Source organism: Rhinolophus hipposideros, assembly GCF_964194185.1.
Source record: "Rhinolophus hipposideros genome assembly, chromosome: 8".
Lineage (NCBI taxonomy): Eukaryota > Metazoa > Chordata > Mammalia > Chiroptera > Rhinolophidae > Rhinolophus > Rhinolophus hipposideros.
The window spans coordinates 50305368-50322551 of record NC_138054.1 but is presented as its reverse complement, the minus strand read 5'-3'; the positions used below and the strand labels follow the sequence as shown (position 1 = coordinate 50322551).

General features: G+C 33.3%; 1 protein-coding gene across 9 annotated transcripts in view; it reads right to left on the bottom strand.

Annotated features, from left to right (window-relative positions):
- The window catches only part of DOCK7 (dedicator of cytokinesis 7), a 185012-nt gene that overhangs the window by 16475 nt on the left and 151353 nt on the right, over positions 1–17184 (bottom strand). For all 9 annotated transcript variants that reach the window (XR_013993811.1, XM_081056499.1, XM_081056491.1 and 6 more), the window contains 9 exons: positions 16837–16933; positions 14206–14302; positions 13734–13868; positions 12686–12838; positions 6733–6891; positions 5948–6048; positions 4789–4981; positions 2987–3130; positions 385–516 (listed from right to left, as the gene is read on the bottom strand). Coding sequence is in view for 8 of the 9 variants with exons in the window: in XM_081056499.1 (XP_080912625.1) it covers positions 385–516; positions 2987–3130; positions 4789–4981; positions 5948–6048; positions 6733–6891; positions 12686–12838; positions 13734–13868; positions 14206–14302; positions 16837–16933 (1211 nt within the window). In the remaining variant the exon portion in view is untranslated. The remainder of the gene's footprint in view (positions 1–384; positions 517–2986; positions 3131–4788; positions 4982–5947; positions 6049–6732; positions 6892–12685; positions 12839–13733; positions 13869–14205; positions 14303–16836; positions 16934–17184) is intronic.

Below are 17184 nucleotides of genomic sequence, written 5' to 3'. Positions count from 1 at the left end.
ATAAAAAATTTAAATATGAAAACTCTTTTGGCAGCAAAGGATTAGAAATCTATTTAAAAATCAGATTCACAATTACAACTCACACTGTATAACAGAAAGTAACTCACGATTTAAAAAAATTTGGCAACCAGTGATAATTCAAAAAAAAGTGGAAAAAAGAAAGCTATGTGGGAAGTTTATGACGATCATAATCTACTTTAGGTAAATTCGTTTTTTGTTAATAAGTCTTGCTTTGGCCCTGAACCATCATTTTGACAATGTTCATTTGTAACCTGATTAAAATGGCCATTTCACGAGACCTAGTTTGACATCAGTACAAAGCAACACTAATGCTTTTAGACAGTTTTCTCTGTTTATACTGAAGCTAGAAATTGCAATCATTACCTGATGAACAATTTTGCTGAATGCTTCTTGAAGTTTACCATGAATCGTGGATAGTTTCTTGGCATCCCGATTAGCTTCATGAATAGGAATAAGGACTTTATAAACCTCATTAACTGCTTCATACATGCCAGCCTATAAGAATAATGATATGAGATATTGTTTTCTTTTATATCAATAAGAAAGTAAAATGTTTACAATTTATAAATTCAGTATTTCTGCTAAGACAATACCACAATATCACTGAAGCTTTTCAAGAGGACATAAAAACAAACAGTAATAATTTTTAACTTTACTAAAGTTTAATAAAAGAATTTTTGCACAATGTGTTATCTCCTCTAGATGGATATATATGTAGGTATGCGTGTGTGCATTTAATATACATACACATATGCATATTTATATTTTGATACAATTTGAATTGGATATTGTGCCTCTACTCAGTAATTACGTGACTAGGGTAAATGTGTGTACTTATATAATACGCATATAAACTTTTGCAGAAACTAATTCTGAGCAGAGGAATGAAAGAAATCCAATTACTACACTGGTTACAGATACACAGATGTCAGATAACCTGTGGCCACCTAGGGAACTAAAATTATTTACTTTTCTGAAATATTAAATTAACACAGAAAATCTTATTGGAAATCTCCTGTGGAAAAATCACTGATTTTTAACAAAACATGAAAGGGTTCTGAGCCACCAGATTTTATTCCATTAGCAGCTACTTGGCCAGTGGTGTTGGCCAAAGGTTGCTATGGTTATACTCAGAGTGAAAGACGAAATGTATTTGTACTGCTATTCCATTCATTCTCTCGTCCTTATTAATCATGGATTGGTGGCTTTAGTGAGGGAAGAGAGAGATTTTTTTTTCTCCCACAGCTACTCAGTTCCCATTGCCTCACAAATCAGCAAACATATTTTCCCAAGGAAATAAACACACCATTCTTATATTTTCTAGTCAGTTCACAGGCGTATAAGCAATCATGTAACTGTAATAGCGAAATATATTTAGTGTAACTAAAATGCCCCAACACTTATTTTAGTTAAGATTAAATAAATTGAAAAAGAATGAAATTCATAATTACATGCTATTGCAAAAGAAATTCTGTAATATAGGCCACAATCTAAATTGACTTACTGTGAATTATTAAAATTACACACACACACATACACACATATACACACGTACATGCATGCACACAGAGTGTATATTCATTAAAATATTCCATTAATAGAAAAAAAACTTTTCCTCCTGCTAATTCAGACCACATAAATTGAAATGCAAGGAGTAGAGACGTGGGGGAAGAAATCAAGACAGTCGAGGTCTTCAAAGACAGGAAATTTTAAAGTGGACCAACGCTTAACATCCTTAGAGTCTTAGAATCATTATATTTGAATGAGCTGGTTCTAAGTACCAATAATGATAAAGAAGATGACAATGCCAAACATACTAGTGCGCAACGGGAGCCCGGCACTATGATAAGCACTTTCCATATATTAACTCATTTAATCCTGATAACACTCCTATGAAGCAGGTACTACTATTAGATGCTTTTAATGGATAAGAAAAGTGGGGTGCCGATAGATTAATTGTGCCTGAAATGGTTTGAGTACTAAGGTAGCAGAGCCAGGATTTGAACTCTGGCTGTATGCCTTCTAAGTCTATGCTCTCAATCTATAGATTGCAGAGTAGGGTTAAGGCCAGGGGAAGACATAGTACCAATTCCCCATAGTTGTTCAGTGGGGAAGGAAGGCAGCATTGCGTACTACCTGAAGCTTCCTTATATGTTAACATGAACCTCACCATCTCCTAAACCTTGGTGCTAAGACACTACACACTCAGCCAAGTCACAGATTAGTAAGTGACCCTATCACCACGGTTCAAGAAAGTAAGCAGGGGTTTGGCTAGCTATCTTTCCATTCTCCAATAAACAATTTATCTCAGATCCACGTGACTGCTTCAATTCTTCCCATACAGATGAGGAGAGACAAGGATGGGGTTATAGCACAGCAGGGTAAGTCAGACAAGGGATCTAGGATGCAGTGCATAAAAGCTCCTCATAAATAAGCTCCTGGCCCCTTACACCTACTTAATAGGGCTCACTATGCAACCAATGGGATGAGTGGCCGTAACTTTCCTGAGCACCAGGGAAATGCCCAACACACTGAAAAGAAGATTCTCCCTTTCACCCAATAGACAAGTTCTATATTTAGAGCCATGTCAGTTTACCCAAACAGGAACTTAAATCATCCAGAGGCTTTTTATTTTATTTTATTTTTTTAATAAAATTTTAAGGTTTTAGAAAATGTTTGGTGGTAAAAGTTTTGTAAACTAAAAGAAAAATCTGTTGTAGATTAAATGCTGGTTAATAAACAAGCGAAGGGAAAACACTAGCAGAAGTGACAGATTATTAAGACAAAAAGGAGTAAACAATGATGAATCTAGAAAGAAAATTTGTTTCTAGATAGTTCTTAAGGTACTTAGAAAAAAACTATCATAAAGAAAAAGCAGGATCTTAGGCTGAGAGAATAAATATATACGGCCCTAATAATTCAGAGGTACGTAACTGAGGAAAGAGAATGAACAAGAGTCATCTACCATAGAGAAAGAAGCAGCTGCTTGTTCCAGTAATCCCACAAGTCCTGACTCAGTAAAGTACTTTCCAGAGCAGATACCTTCTTCATCTGGAGATACCACGTCATCTGAGACTGCAGACTCTTCTAAAACATTAGATGAAATATTCTAGGGGGAAAATTAAAAGGTTTGTAAAATGCAATTAATTTCTTAGCATGAAAGATGTAATGTGAAGAAGTATTTGAAGGTGAAATATGATTATCAGCTTAGGTTAAAAAAAGGGTAGTCAATACACAGAGAAAATACAAATCTCTAAAAACTTTTTGTATTTTCAAAATGACAATAAAATAGGGGCAGCCAGATGGTTCAGTTGGTTAGAAGGCGATCTCTGAACAACAGGGTTGCTGGTTCAATTCCTGCATGGGATGGTGGGCTGCGCCCCCTGCAACTAAAGATTGAAAGTGGTGACTTGACTTGGAGCTGAGCTGCGCCCTCCACAACTAGACTGAAGGACAACGACTTGGAGCTGATGGGCCCTGGAGAAACACACTGTTCCCCAATAAAATTTTTTTAAAAATTGTAAAAAAAAGATGACAAAATAAAACACCATTGCTAGATAAGTTTTCTATTAATAAAAAGTTGTAAGAAAAAAATTTTTTTTAAATCACGGGCTAAGGTAAATAGTAATATGACATAGGACATGTAAGGAGACTTAAACAGTATTGAATTTAACTGATCTTGTCAAAACTCCCTATGAGGGAAATTAAGGTATAAAAATGGTCTCTTTGATTTGCTAATATACATTGAGTTGATGAAAAAACTCAGGTATAATAAAAGCCCTTTTACCCCATGAGACTGGGATCAGCCACTATTTCTTAAAAAAGAAATGATATATACATACCTTAAATATTTTATTTTAACCGAAACATTTATAGTAGTTATACACTCATTTGTCAATTTTTTGAAGTAGGTCTAGGCCATTTCTTTATGCATGGTCTCCTGTCCGAGTTCCATGTAACCGCTCTTGACTAAATATCCACAATACAACTGTCATTTAATATTTCCAGTTTTGGTTTTTTAGAGTAGAGTAAAATTTGAACTCAAAAAGATGATCAATTTAGGTTACAATTTCTAGGAGCTTTTCCCGCAATCTTTTGTATTTGGTCCAAAGTTAATGCAACAGAAATTGTTTTGGAGACTCACTTTTATCAAGTCTTTGGCAAATCACTTGACTTAGTTTTCACAGAAACAATAACTGCTTTCTTTTTGCATTCAGATTTCATCAGAGGACATAATATTTAATTAAATTTTGAAATTTTTCAAACCTGACATTAACAGGTTTTGAAAAAAAGCAAAGCATGACTGACTCTTGGAAAGACAAGAATTCAAATAGTGAGTCAGAGGTATGTAACCTTGCTAGAGAGTAAACTATCATCTCTGTGTCATCGTGTTAGCATATTTTATACAGGGACTGAAGAATGGTGGTTTATCTGGTGTATTAAGTAAAAACTAATGAAGAGTTTCTACTGATTTCTGATTCTCAGTATTTTGAGTGCATTACATAGATGCTATGAAGTCCATAGCAGTAGAGAATAAATTTGGCACCAATAATTCAGAAATAAGAAAATGTGGAAAGAGAATTAACAAAAAGTAGTCCCTAAAAATGTATTAAGGACAGTGATAGTGAAATGTTAATTCATCTTATGAAGCACACCTTCAGTCTTTATGCTTTCCTTCCAAGGTGAATGAATCTAAACACCAGTGAAAAAAGTTAAAACCAAAAAAAGCACATACCTGGATTTAATGTAAACCTGGCAGATTCCTACCTGAAATGTTACACAGCCCACAGGAAGATACTTCCGGTCCTCCAGCATGCTCAAGTATTCAGCAACAAGTGCTGCTGAGTGGACCAGGCACTGTGCAGCTTCAGCATGATTGCTGCGTTCTGAGTGTTTTCCAGCCATGTTCTGCAACCAGGTCAGCCGCAGATCTGGAGAGGTCTGGTAGCCCTTGGCAATTCTAAGTGGAACAGAAATTCTTCTCAATTAGTATTTGCTTCCAAAGCCGAAAAGAAGTTTAGGTTGCTCACTCAGTGTTTACCTACAAAGGTTTCTATTATCTAACATAACTTATTAAGAGAAGTTTTTGAGTGATATGAAAATGTCTTTGAGTACGCTTAGAGAAATAGGAGGCCGTGGGCCCATGACGTGGGTAATACCAGTTTTGTTTTGTTTTGTTTTTTGGGGGGCGATGGAGGACAGACTAATAAAAGACATGCCATATTAAAATCTGGCCATTAAGAAAATAATCGGTAAGGGAAAAACTATGAGAATGTTTGTGTTCATCATGGAAACATAAAAGAGTTATGTATTCAAGGAAAAAGAGATTTATAAAAGTATCGCATCACCTTTATTTTAAAGAAAATATTTGTTTTATATGTGCCTTTAAAGAACTCCTAAACTGTGAAAAAAGAGGGTCAGATGGCAAAGAAGTCTCAAGTTTTCCTTAGATGTTTCAATATACAATAGGAATTACAAAATTCTCAATATGTGCCCCTAGAAATATTATCCTATAACCATATTTAAAGTCATAACCATATTTCAAGTCATGAAAATTAACGTTATGGTAAAACAATTCACTGTATTTTCTTCCTAAAGCACTAATTTTTACATTTAAAATATGGATCTTGGGCCTCCCTAGGAAGTCTAGGGCCCAGGACACCAATGTGTTAAATGTGTTATGATTATTTTTTTTAATTTTCCTGTTTTTATAATCAATAAATATACCAAACAATTAATGCATAGTTCTTAAAAGAAGTGATACAGGGGATCTGAAAAAGCAGCCTGGAAAAAGTGCATTTTGACTTTTCAATCTACCATTAGAAAATGACTTAATATTTCTATGTTTATTTTTTCATCTAGTGTTTTCTGTGTGTGTTAACTTAAGCCCATTATACAAGGTATAAGTGAATCAAACAAATCCTACCTGTACATCAGATCAATCAACATTTCAGGATCCTCCTGGTGTTCCTTCATTTTAACAGTATCAGAAAGGATCATATGGAGATTGAAAACCAAATCTTGGACCTGCAGCAGAGAATTATATGAAAAAATATTCTTCAATTGCCATTCATTCACAATTACTAAATTAGTTTGGAAAATATTTCAAATGAGCATCTGAAGATTTCAAAACAAGTAATATGATATTGACATAGTTCTGAAGAGCACAGTTATGCTGGGGTATGGTGGATTAGGAATAGTAAACTTTATATAAATTCCTCAGCAGACATTTTTTTTTTTTTTTTCCAGTTCTCTCACCTGGAAACAAGTAGAACTGTAAGTAGAAATAAGATATAGGGACATGGTGGATACAAGAAAAGAACACAAAAGGACATGCTCTCCTATCTTTCTGATTTCCCCAAAAGGTAGTTTGTAGTAACTTTAGTTTTTAAGGCAAATTATTCTTTTAATAACCAGTGAAAATAATGCTTCATTGTAAAGGTTTTTGTTGTCTATACTGCCTAAGTTTACTGTTCTTTTTGTAACAAGTTCATGGAATTAAACACTTTTTATTAAATATTCCAAGAAGGAAGGGTGACTTATTGAAACAAAAAACGTCAGCCCTATCGATGGCATATGATGGCATATGATACATGGATTGCAAGAAAAATATAGATTCCTCCAATAAAAACCAAAGTTTCATTTAAGAATTGGAACGTGCCTATTTATTATCGTATTACAATCAACAATAGAGAAAGTAGCATTTCTGACCTGATCAGGAAAGGTTGTTTCCCTCAATTCCAGATCTTCTTCAGCATATGTTAATATAGTCTTTAGAGATCGTCTTAAGAATTCTTCATTAAAATTCTGAGATGTGCCCACCAAGGAAGACAGTGACATGGTTACCTGCATTTTCACCCTGGCAAAGTTCTGTAACAGAGAAATGGTCAGGTCAGCATTTAATACAGGAAAGCTTAAAGGAAAAACGTCTACACTTTTTTTTTTTACTTCCTAAAAGGAAAAGGTTAGTTAGTGAAAAAATGCCACCCTAATACCCTAATACCCTAATACCACCCTAAGCAAAATATTTTTTAAAAAGTAATGAAACATGCATATTGAAATATTAAGTTCAAAAGGACATAAAACAGAATTCTGCTGTGAACAATATGCTACAGAACAGGGTTAAAAAAAAAAAAGCCATGTGTTAGAAGTGAATTAAATAGAAGTTGTGCCTAGGACTTTACACTGACCTATTATGAGGTACATGTTATTAATAATAACATGAACATTTTTACATCACAAAATTCTTAAGTGGTAGATGTAGTCTTTAAATTCTAGCCCATTTCATTAGGTCCATTACTATGATAAAAGTAATTTAACACACATCATGCATAAAGTAACTAAAAGGTAGAGTCTTTGAAGTGATGCCTGTAAGAGTTTACATTCTTTTTTTAGTGTAAATTCATTTCTGTTCCACCATTCCCCACTACGAACCCACTCTTAAGGGGTTATCAGTAACAATGTAGTAATTGCCAAATTCAGGATTTTTTGGGTCAGTATTCTACTTGACACCTCTGTATGTTTACATGTATTGATTACCGTTTCCCTGAACATTTCCTGCCTTATCTTCAGGGGTACCACTTTATCCTGATTTTCCTATTCTTTATCCACTCCTTTTCTATCTCCTTTATTCCTCACTTGCCCTTCTTAAATACCAGTGTTACCAAAAATTCTGTCAAGAACCTTTTTCTCTTGTACTCTAAATAGCCTCATCCATTTCGTTGCCTTTGACTAGTGTAGATACATGTGTGCGTCTTCAGCTCATATTTCTCTCTAGAGCTCCCAGGCTATTACATTTTACTAGATGGCTCTATCTGAATATCTCATGGGTATCTCAATTTCAACATTTCTTAATAAATAAATGGTGCTACTATTCTTATAGTCACTCAGATAAAAAATCTAGGAGTCATTCTCCCCTCCCATTATTCATACCATAAATCCAATTCACACTATCCTCTAATCTGTTGCAGTCTGTTCTTTTCTCCATTCTCAATGCCATTGCTTTAGTTCACAGCCTTACCATTTCTTCCTTGGATTACTGTAATAAACTTTCTAATAGAGCTTTCTGCCTTTTCTCTTATCCCTCAAGTCTATCTTCCACATAGCATCAAGAAATTTTTTGTAAAATGCAAATCTAAACACATCACTCCTCTTTTTAAAATACTTCAATGGCTGCCCATAGCTTTAAGGATAAAATTCAGTTATCAACTCAATAATGTGTAAAACTATATGGTGGGAACTGAGAGTACAATAATAAACAAAACAAGTATCTGCCCTATGATAGCTTAGTCCAGGCCTTTTTAATTACTTTATCTCTTACTACTCTCTCTTCCAGCCGTAATCATCAAGAAGTGCTAAAAAAAGTATCTTTCTCCGTTTGCCTGTTTCATTCTCTCATCTCCATGCCTTTCTAATTATGCACAAAGCTCTATTCACCTACTTAACCATCTGATTGGGCAATCAGTTCTTCATCCATAGTTCACGCATCTCCTCTTTCTGCAAATCCGTCCCTGAGTGCATAAGCTATTTTTCTCTGTGCTTACACAGTGAGTGCCCTGTGCTAACCTCTCAGTCTATTAACAACAGCAAACACTTATTTAGCATTTGCTCAGTGCCAGTTACTGTTACAAGTATTTTACTTAATGTTAATTTATATAATCCTCATACAATCATCTCAAGTAGGTACTTATTACTATTATTAGATGAACATTACCTGTTCATCTCCTTCCCCACTAGATGCTAAGCTACTTGAAAAAAGGACTGTCCTTTTATCTATGTTTGCCCGGTGCCTACTACAGTACCTAGTACACAGTTCTAATACCTATTGAATACATAAACTACAGAAATGACTGCTAGTTTTAAATTACCTATTCTTTTTTAGAGGTACCACCTGACACTAAGAGGATAAATTACCTGTTTTCATCCTGTTATATAAAGGTTTCCAAAAATAACAGAAAAATATATCAAGAAAACTTCAAGTATGGTCCAATTTTAGGAACCCGATTTTAAAACTAAACAAGATCAATAAAGTAACTGGATTCTTCTGTTCTGGATTAAGAAGTAAGATTTGGCTTCTAGTAAAAATAGAACAGTGTGAGAGCAATTTCTCACTTCTCATGGATTTCATGCAAAAAGAAAAGATGAATAGGAAAAAATCCATAACTCTTTACAGCAAAATGAGACCAATATAATCCATATATTAGAAAAATGCATAAGGATTGCCAAGACATGCTAAGATAGGAAGTTAATAGAAAGCAAAGAGGGGAAAGAAAATAGTGAGGAATCCTAGGGTAGAGATTTCAAAAATAATGGGAAAAATGCTTCTTTTAAATACGAGACTCACTTTGAAGGGATAAAACTATCTGTCTTGAAAAGAACATGAGCTGAAAATTCGGGAGGACTGAACAGAAAAGGATTGACCAGAAACTTCAGGAAGTTAGGCAATATATGTGTGCAATAGCAAAATCCCATGAGAAACACACTCCTGAAGAAACTTCCTACAAATACGTGGGCCAAGATAATCCAGCTCATTCTGTGTTACGATCAGTGACACTCACCAGATAAAGAACACTTATAATAAAAATGCTGTCATGAAACATGAAAAAATGAAATGTTTTGCTTTGAATTATAAAAATCTATGAAGCCATTAACTTTAGGAAGGAAAACAAAATCAGAATAAAATAATTTAAGGAAAGATAACAATAGAAAGTGATGAAATAAAATAGGAACTTACGTATGAGCCGACACTACTTAAAAAAGAAATAGAGAAGAAAAAGATAAAAGTGGTTAAAAAATGATAGAGGTGTGAAGAGCACATAGGAATATAGGGGAGAGAAATAAGAAAAGCAACCAAAATGAATGGAAATTTAAAAAGTATTAAAAAGGGAAAGAGAAAATGAGAGTTAGAAAGTAAAGCAAAAACTAGATCCAACATATGTATAATTGGTACTCAGCTAAAAATCCTTAAACCCTGGAAAAAAATTTTATATAATTGTATACTCAAGAAAACTTTCTGAAATAAATGAATTTAAAATAGACATCATGTGCCTGAGAAAATTAACAAAAATCAGTCCACATCATGACATATTTGAGAAAAGGTATTTCATTTTAAACATAAAGAAAAAAATCACTTGAGCAGCTGGGAGGGAAAAAGTATTTAAAATGAAAGAAAATATCAGCTATCTTCAGATATCTCTACAATATTTAATGCCGGAAGGAAATAGTACTCATGTACCTTTTTTTTTGTTACGTGTTCTTTATCTGGTAAGTTTTGCTGATCTTTTTCACCCTTTTTATTTTTCAAAGTTTGAGGCAAAAATTTCGTGACCAAAAAAAAAAAAAAAAAAAATTTCATAACCATCTTTGCTATCTTAGAAGTACAGGCAACTTTAAGTAAGAATTTAGAAAATATGATTCCCAAGAACTTTCTTGAGTAAACTACAGGATAATATTTAGCTACTTGATATATATTCAGATATTGTTGACATTTTTCTTTTCAGCACTTGACATAATTGACGATGGGCTGAATAACTTTTGTTGAATTAAATAATTAAGGTTTTCTTTTTTTCATTTTCAAAGCCCAAGTCACACACAAAAGCACTGAGGATCAAACACAAACAACATCCACAAAAAAGTGAATGGAAACCAACAGGTACCTATAGACCACGTCTTGCCACACCGGGTAGAAGCAATTGATTGAAAGTCCCACAAATCACAGCCATATATTCTCCACAGTTTTATAGCACCAATTTTGCACATATTTTGTTCTTTGTTTATCTTCCATGAACTTAATGTCAATGCTCCTTATGTAATACCTAACAAAACCCAATGAAATAAATACAGGTGACCCTTGAACAAAATGGGTTTGAACTGCACAGATTCCCTTATACAGATTGTTTTCAGTAAATATTGCAAATGTATTTTCTCTCATGATTTCTGAAATATCATTTTTTCTCCAGCTTATTTTATTGTAAGAATACAGTATATAATGCATATAACATACAAAATATGTGTTAACTATTTGTGTCATCAGTAAGGCTTTGGTTCAGTAGGCTATTAGTAGTTACTTTTTTGGGGAGTCAGAAGTTATACATGGATTTTTGAATGCATGGGGATTGGTGCCTCTAACCCCCACGTTGTTCAAGGGTTAACTGTATTAAAGAATGATACCCTGATGGTAGTGCTGAACTTTGGAAGGCTACAAACCATTGTGATAGCTAAGATTTTTTTTCATCCCTTAAGAACCAATTTTCACTCACTTGGTGGCAATATTGCCTTCACTGAGAATGCAAGATCTAAAGAAATAGAGGACTGAAGATACTACTTAATTATAAAGGTAATCATTAAAGCAATATAAACTTTCCTAAATATCATAAACACTACACCCAAAATATAAGGTGAACTGCCCAGATGGTGCAAGATGACAACAACCAATACAAATTTTTTAAAATGAGAGACATTAACAAAATAATACAACAGAACTCCAGAACATATCGGTTATAATAGCAAGTATGAAAAGATTTAATTCAACTTAGAGAATGTATTACATAGCAAAACTCAACTTTATGTTGTATATGAGAGGCATACCTAAAATAAGTGATTCAAAAAAGTAAAAATAAAAGGACAAAGGTAACTGAAGCAAGTTAAAATTAAAAAGAAAGCGGAGGTATCTTAATACCATACAAAACAGAATTTAGTACAAAAAAATAAGTTTTAAATGAAACCAATTCAGGCCCTTTTCAATTCTAAATGGAATAATAATTCATAAGAAGATGTAATAGTTATGAATATCAATTTGCCAAATAAGAGCTAAAGGAGTAATAGATAATGTGTAGGATTTAAATCACCTCTGTCAGTCCTCCAAATAGACCATAAATGAAAAAGGATATAGAAAAACAGAGTAATGTAATTAATGAGATGTATTGTAATTAATGAGATGTATTTGTTTGTTTAACTCAATACTCTAAAAATAAAGAATACCCCTTTTTTAAAAAATGGTTATGTAACATTTATAAAAACATTGTATGTTTGGACACACAAATGCATACATCCACAGTAAAAAAAGAGACATACTAGTAGATTGTATGATCACACTGCAATAAAACTGAAAATTAACATCAAAACTTTAAAATAAAAAGAACTGTACACTCTTTGGGTTAAAAAGAAAATATAAACTGAAATGACAAAATAAGAATATTGAAAATACTATATATCAGAACCAATCAGATACCAAAAGCAGCGCTCAAAGGAAAATTCTAAAGTTTAATTCGAAATACATCAGTAAAAACATGAGGTAAACATTTGACTCAAAAAACTAAGAAAAACTAAGAAAAATACAACACGAATATAAAAACCTTAAATGAAAACATGGACTCTTCAAAGACTGGCATAAATCATAAAATACGAGGTCAAGATATTCAAAACTTAGGTATACTCACATTCAAAGTCTGTACTGCTCTATATGTTATTTTCAGTACAGGAAGCAAAATTAGAGATTTGGATTTTTACCAGATATCCAAAGAACGAGAAATATCAAGACAGTCTAGGATTAGATTCAAAATATATAAAATAATACCATGATTCCCAAAAACTCATTTAATAGATAGCTGCAGGAGTTATATTTCACGATGAATCCAGAGATAAAACCCAGAGACGAAATACTTACATTCCCAATTTCAAAGTTTTGTCTCATCAGGAGGTAAAGGGAGGCACTCGCATGTGACCGTATTGTACTGATGCTACTGCTACAGTGCCGGAGAAGCCTGAGGCATAAATCAGCACACTGCTCTGTCTCTTCTTCAAACAGGAGTTCAGGGAACTGGAAAAAAGACCAGCAACACTGAATTTATACACTAAAAGTTCCAGAGATATGTTCATAACGCCTCAACTAGAGATTTCTTAGTATAGCCCAGGAATTAAAAGAATGGTTAAGGGACAATGTTTGCCAATGGTTAATAATGTGGACCAGAGCCAGACAGACCTGGGTTTGAATACTGATTATGCCACTTACTAGCCCAGTAGTAGTATGACCTTGGACAAGTTTTCTCATCCATAAAATGAACCTAATAACATTATCTACATGGGATTGTATGATTATCTTAGGTTATACAATGTGCGTAAAACAGTATAGTAGCCAACATATAATAATTTTATGATGTGTCTTTATTATTGCAAAATAGTATGTAAGTTATTTTCACTGGTTAAGTTTAATCAACACCTCTGTATTCCATCTGATCAGATGATTAAGATGAAATAGCTACATTCAAGATTTAAGAATATACATATTTGCGGGGAGACAAACATAGGAAATAAATATCTGAAGTAGTTGAACAAACAAATGTACCTTCTTTTCCATTCACCATAGGATAAGTTAATTTCAATGGACTGAACTACTTATACAGTGAATTCTTGATAAATTAAATATATAAGGAACAGACAGAACAAATGAAGAGAAAACCAGAAAAGCCCCAAATTTAAAACTAGCTATTAATTTCAGGCTCTTTTCCACATCAAAACTACTATTTTTTAAGCCAGAAACTGGCTGAAAGTAATCAAAATAAGAACTCCAAAAGGCAAGCAGAAGAAAGGCAAAGAAGTGTCTTGGGTTATTATTAAAATTTTAACTATAAATACATTAACCAATGAATATGTCAAATGATCTTAGACAATGCTAATAAAGTCTGACAAGACTGCAGGTACAAAAATCAACCTACCTTTGAAACCAGAGCTCTCTGTGTAGCAAAACAGTGTTGTAGATAAACTGCACTTTGGTTACAGGCCATGCTATGTAATAGCACTTTCAGCACCCCACCAAGGATGCTCTCTTTGGATTCTGTTACAGAAACTGTCTGCAATTTAAAGACAGATAAATAAAACGGAGATGTACTAGCAATTTGGCTAGGGAGACAGAATATGTAAAACAAATAAATATTTTTTAAACAGGAAAATGATAATGTAAGATCTCGGAGGACTTCCAGGAAAAATAGGTTACCAGGATTTGGATAAGAGAAGAAAGGAGGGGAAAAAAGAATGGGTAGGATTTCACTGAGAAAAAAACAGGAGTTAGGATACAACTTTTAGGTACTACTGATATTTAAATGTAATTATATGGCTCAATAAATACTTTTGCCCCAACCCCAATTTACCAAATCTATACTTTTAAATTCCTCTTCTTTGTGTTCTTACCTGGACAACAATCTCTAATGTATCCAAAATGATTAGGTTTGCTTCAGTAGCCAGATTTCCATCAATCAGTGCTTCGTGTTCAATCTCTGCTCTTGATCTAATACAAAACATTGTAAAAAATTGTATTTATCTTTAAAAAATAGATCCATAATTCAGAAAAAACTTAAAGATACACAGAAATAAAAATCTTAGAACCATTTTTAACATTTGCCTGAATGAAAAATTATAAGAGAATAAGAAAAAAGAAATATTTTACATATTAAAAAATGTTTTGTTTTACCCTACATTTGCTTGACCATGCCGATACACATTTCTCACCCTATTACAGTACTACAACGCCACTGAAAGCAGAAATATTTAGCTTCCGGAGATACAGCAAACACAGGAAACACTGTTTGCTCTGAATGGCACGGACAGTAGGTGGTGCTTGTGTGGGGGCCTGCATTTAGGGCTTCAGGTACAGAAACATTCAAAATGCTCAAGGATTTTCAACATATCAAATTAGGATAAAAAGTACTTGGTTTTTTTCCCCCCTAAAGTTTCATATAAGCTCCCAAAAGTTTGGATAATATTTGATGCAGAAAACAATTTAACTCTGGGTGGAATCATTCATTAGAAACAAAACAACTCAATGCCAATAAAGTGGTTTACTTGAATATCAAATATTTACCAAAATACTATTAATGACAATAAAAAAATTAAGGAAAACTAGATGATTTAAGGATAAAGTTGACATTTGTTTTAGTAGCAATACATATATAGAAATTATATATTACATCTAAAAAGGCAAAATGATATATATATATATATACATATATATATATAAATCAAAGCAAAAGAACAAGGACATACTAAATGCTAACTTTCTGAAGTTCTTAGATATTCGAGTCTCTGAATCTTTATTACTACCACTAAAGCACAAAGTTCATGAAATTTACATTTTACAAATTAAATATAAGGAGAAAATACGGCAAAGTTAGAATTCAACTGAAAAAGAAAATATACAATGCTGAAATATAAAATTCCAGTGAGATTTCTGTGAAGAAACATGACTATGACAAGATGGCTTAAACAAAAAGAAATCAGGAAAACACCAAAAAAAAAAAAAAAACAAATAAAAAAAACAACAACAAAAGGCCTCCTTAGAACACAGCAAGATAAACAGAGAGAAGACATTATACAAATGCAGAAATAAAGCAATATAATCATCGTGTAGTATCTGGCTGCTACGTAATTTCCACAACACGTGGAAAAATGATGAGAGAAATGGACAAAGAGAGAAAAGCAGATACTAAAAGCTTAAAAATTTTAATCTATTTATATATTATATTCAGTACTTGTTATGGTCTGAGTGTCCCCACTCCAAATCCTCACATTGAAACTTTAATGCCCAAGATAACGGTATTAGAAGGTAAGGCCTTTGGAAGGTGATTAAGTCACGAGGACAGAGTGCTTGGGAATGAGATTAGTGCCTTTATAACAGAGGCCACAGGAAGTTTGCTTGCCCTTCTACCAGAAGTCTGTAACCTGGAAGAGGACCTCCACCAGATACCAAAACTGCTGGTGCCATGATCTTGAACCCCCCAGCCTCCAGAACTGTGAGAAATAAAATTTCTGTTGTTTATATGTGACCCAGTGTGTGGTATTTTATTTTAGCAGCCTGAAGAGACTAAGACAGCTTCTGATAATTCCAAACTCTCATCTATGTGGTACTGCGTCTGTTGTTTCTCTCTCTGCTGGCTCACTCAGAGCATGGCCCTGTGTTTTATATTTTACTGTGTGAGCTAATATTTCTGGAAGTTCATTTGTGAGAATCCTCTAACGCTTGGACTAAAGATAGATCTCAGATAGGGTGACCAATCATCCTGGTTTGCTTTTGGACAGTACTGAGGGGTTCCCTGGGATGTGGAATATTCAGTGCTAAAATTAGAAGTACTGAGAAAACTTGAATGAGTTGATCACAATATTCTCCAAGTTTCTTGGGCCAGTCAAGCTATTTGAGGGCTAACTTGTAATTACAAATTCTCAAGAGAAAATATTTTGCCCCTTGACTCAGTGCCAAATTTCAAGCCAAACAGTTTTACCTGCAGTTACCTGGGTAGTGAAAAGGGTTTATTTATGGTTCTTCTTATGCTGAAAATACAGTCCTTTAAGATCTCAGACTCATGTTAGTACATTTTTAGTTGTTTTTGGCAATAGGGTTAGTCTGTGTACCTAGCTTGCTTCCGTGCTCAAAACAGAAAAACTGCAGTGTTTTGTGTTTCTTTAATTATATTATAACCTCCAGGGTAAAGATTAGAGGATTAAAGGGGGTAAAGATTAATTTTCTAATTTTTTCTAATCACCGAAATAAAACACATTCAAAAACAGTTGCAGAATGCATTTTCCACAGGGTTTGTTGGGGAAAATGAGGTAACATTTAAAATATATAAAATTTGCTTTACTATCCCTCATGAAAAATTCTTCCCCAAAATCTTTTTAAATCTTAAATTCAAAAATCAAATGTAGCTACTTTGTCTTCTATGATTTTAATGCCTAACATATATAAAATAACATTAAAATGAATCACTTTTCTCTTTCACTTGAAAACCAACAAGCTCATCAGTAACATAAAATAGAAGGTTATATTACTTGTCAAGCTTCTCAGTGTTTTGACGCCAGTGAGTCATGTCCTTTCTCCACCTCAGATTTTCTTGACTTCCAAATGCACTCCCAGATGGGCTTCTCTCTGTCAAATAAATTTCAAAACCACTTTTAAAATGTTATTTTAGTAGGACTACATATATGTATATTTGTAAACATATAACAAAGACTTCATAATGTTATTAATTTTATATAAAGCCATTTTATTTTCAATACAAATGGAAAAAAACCTGATAATGTGCTTTTTATTAAAAGTTTTCACAACTGTTACAAAATAGATTTGCTACATGTAATATAAAACAAATCTTTTTAAATAAGCAAATTTTCTAACACTGA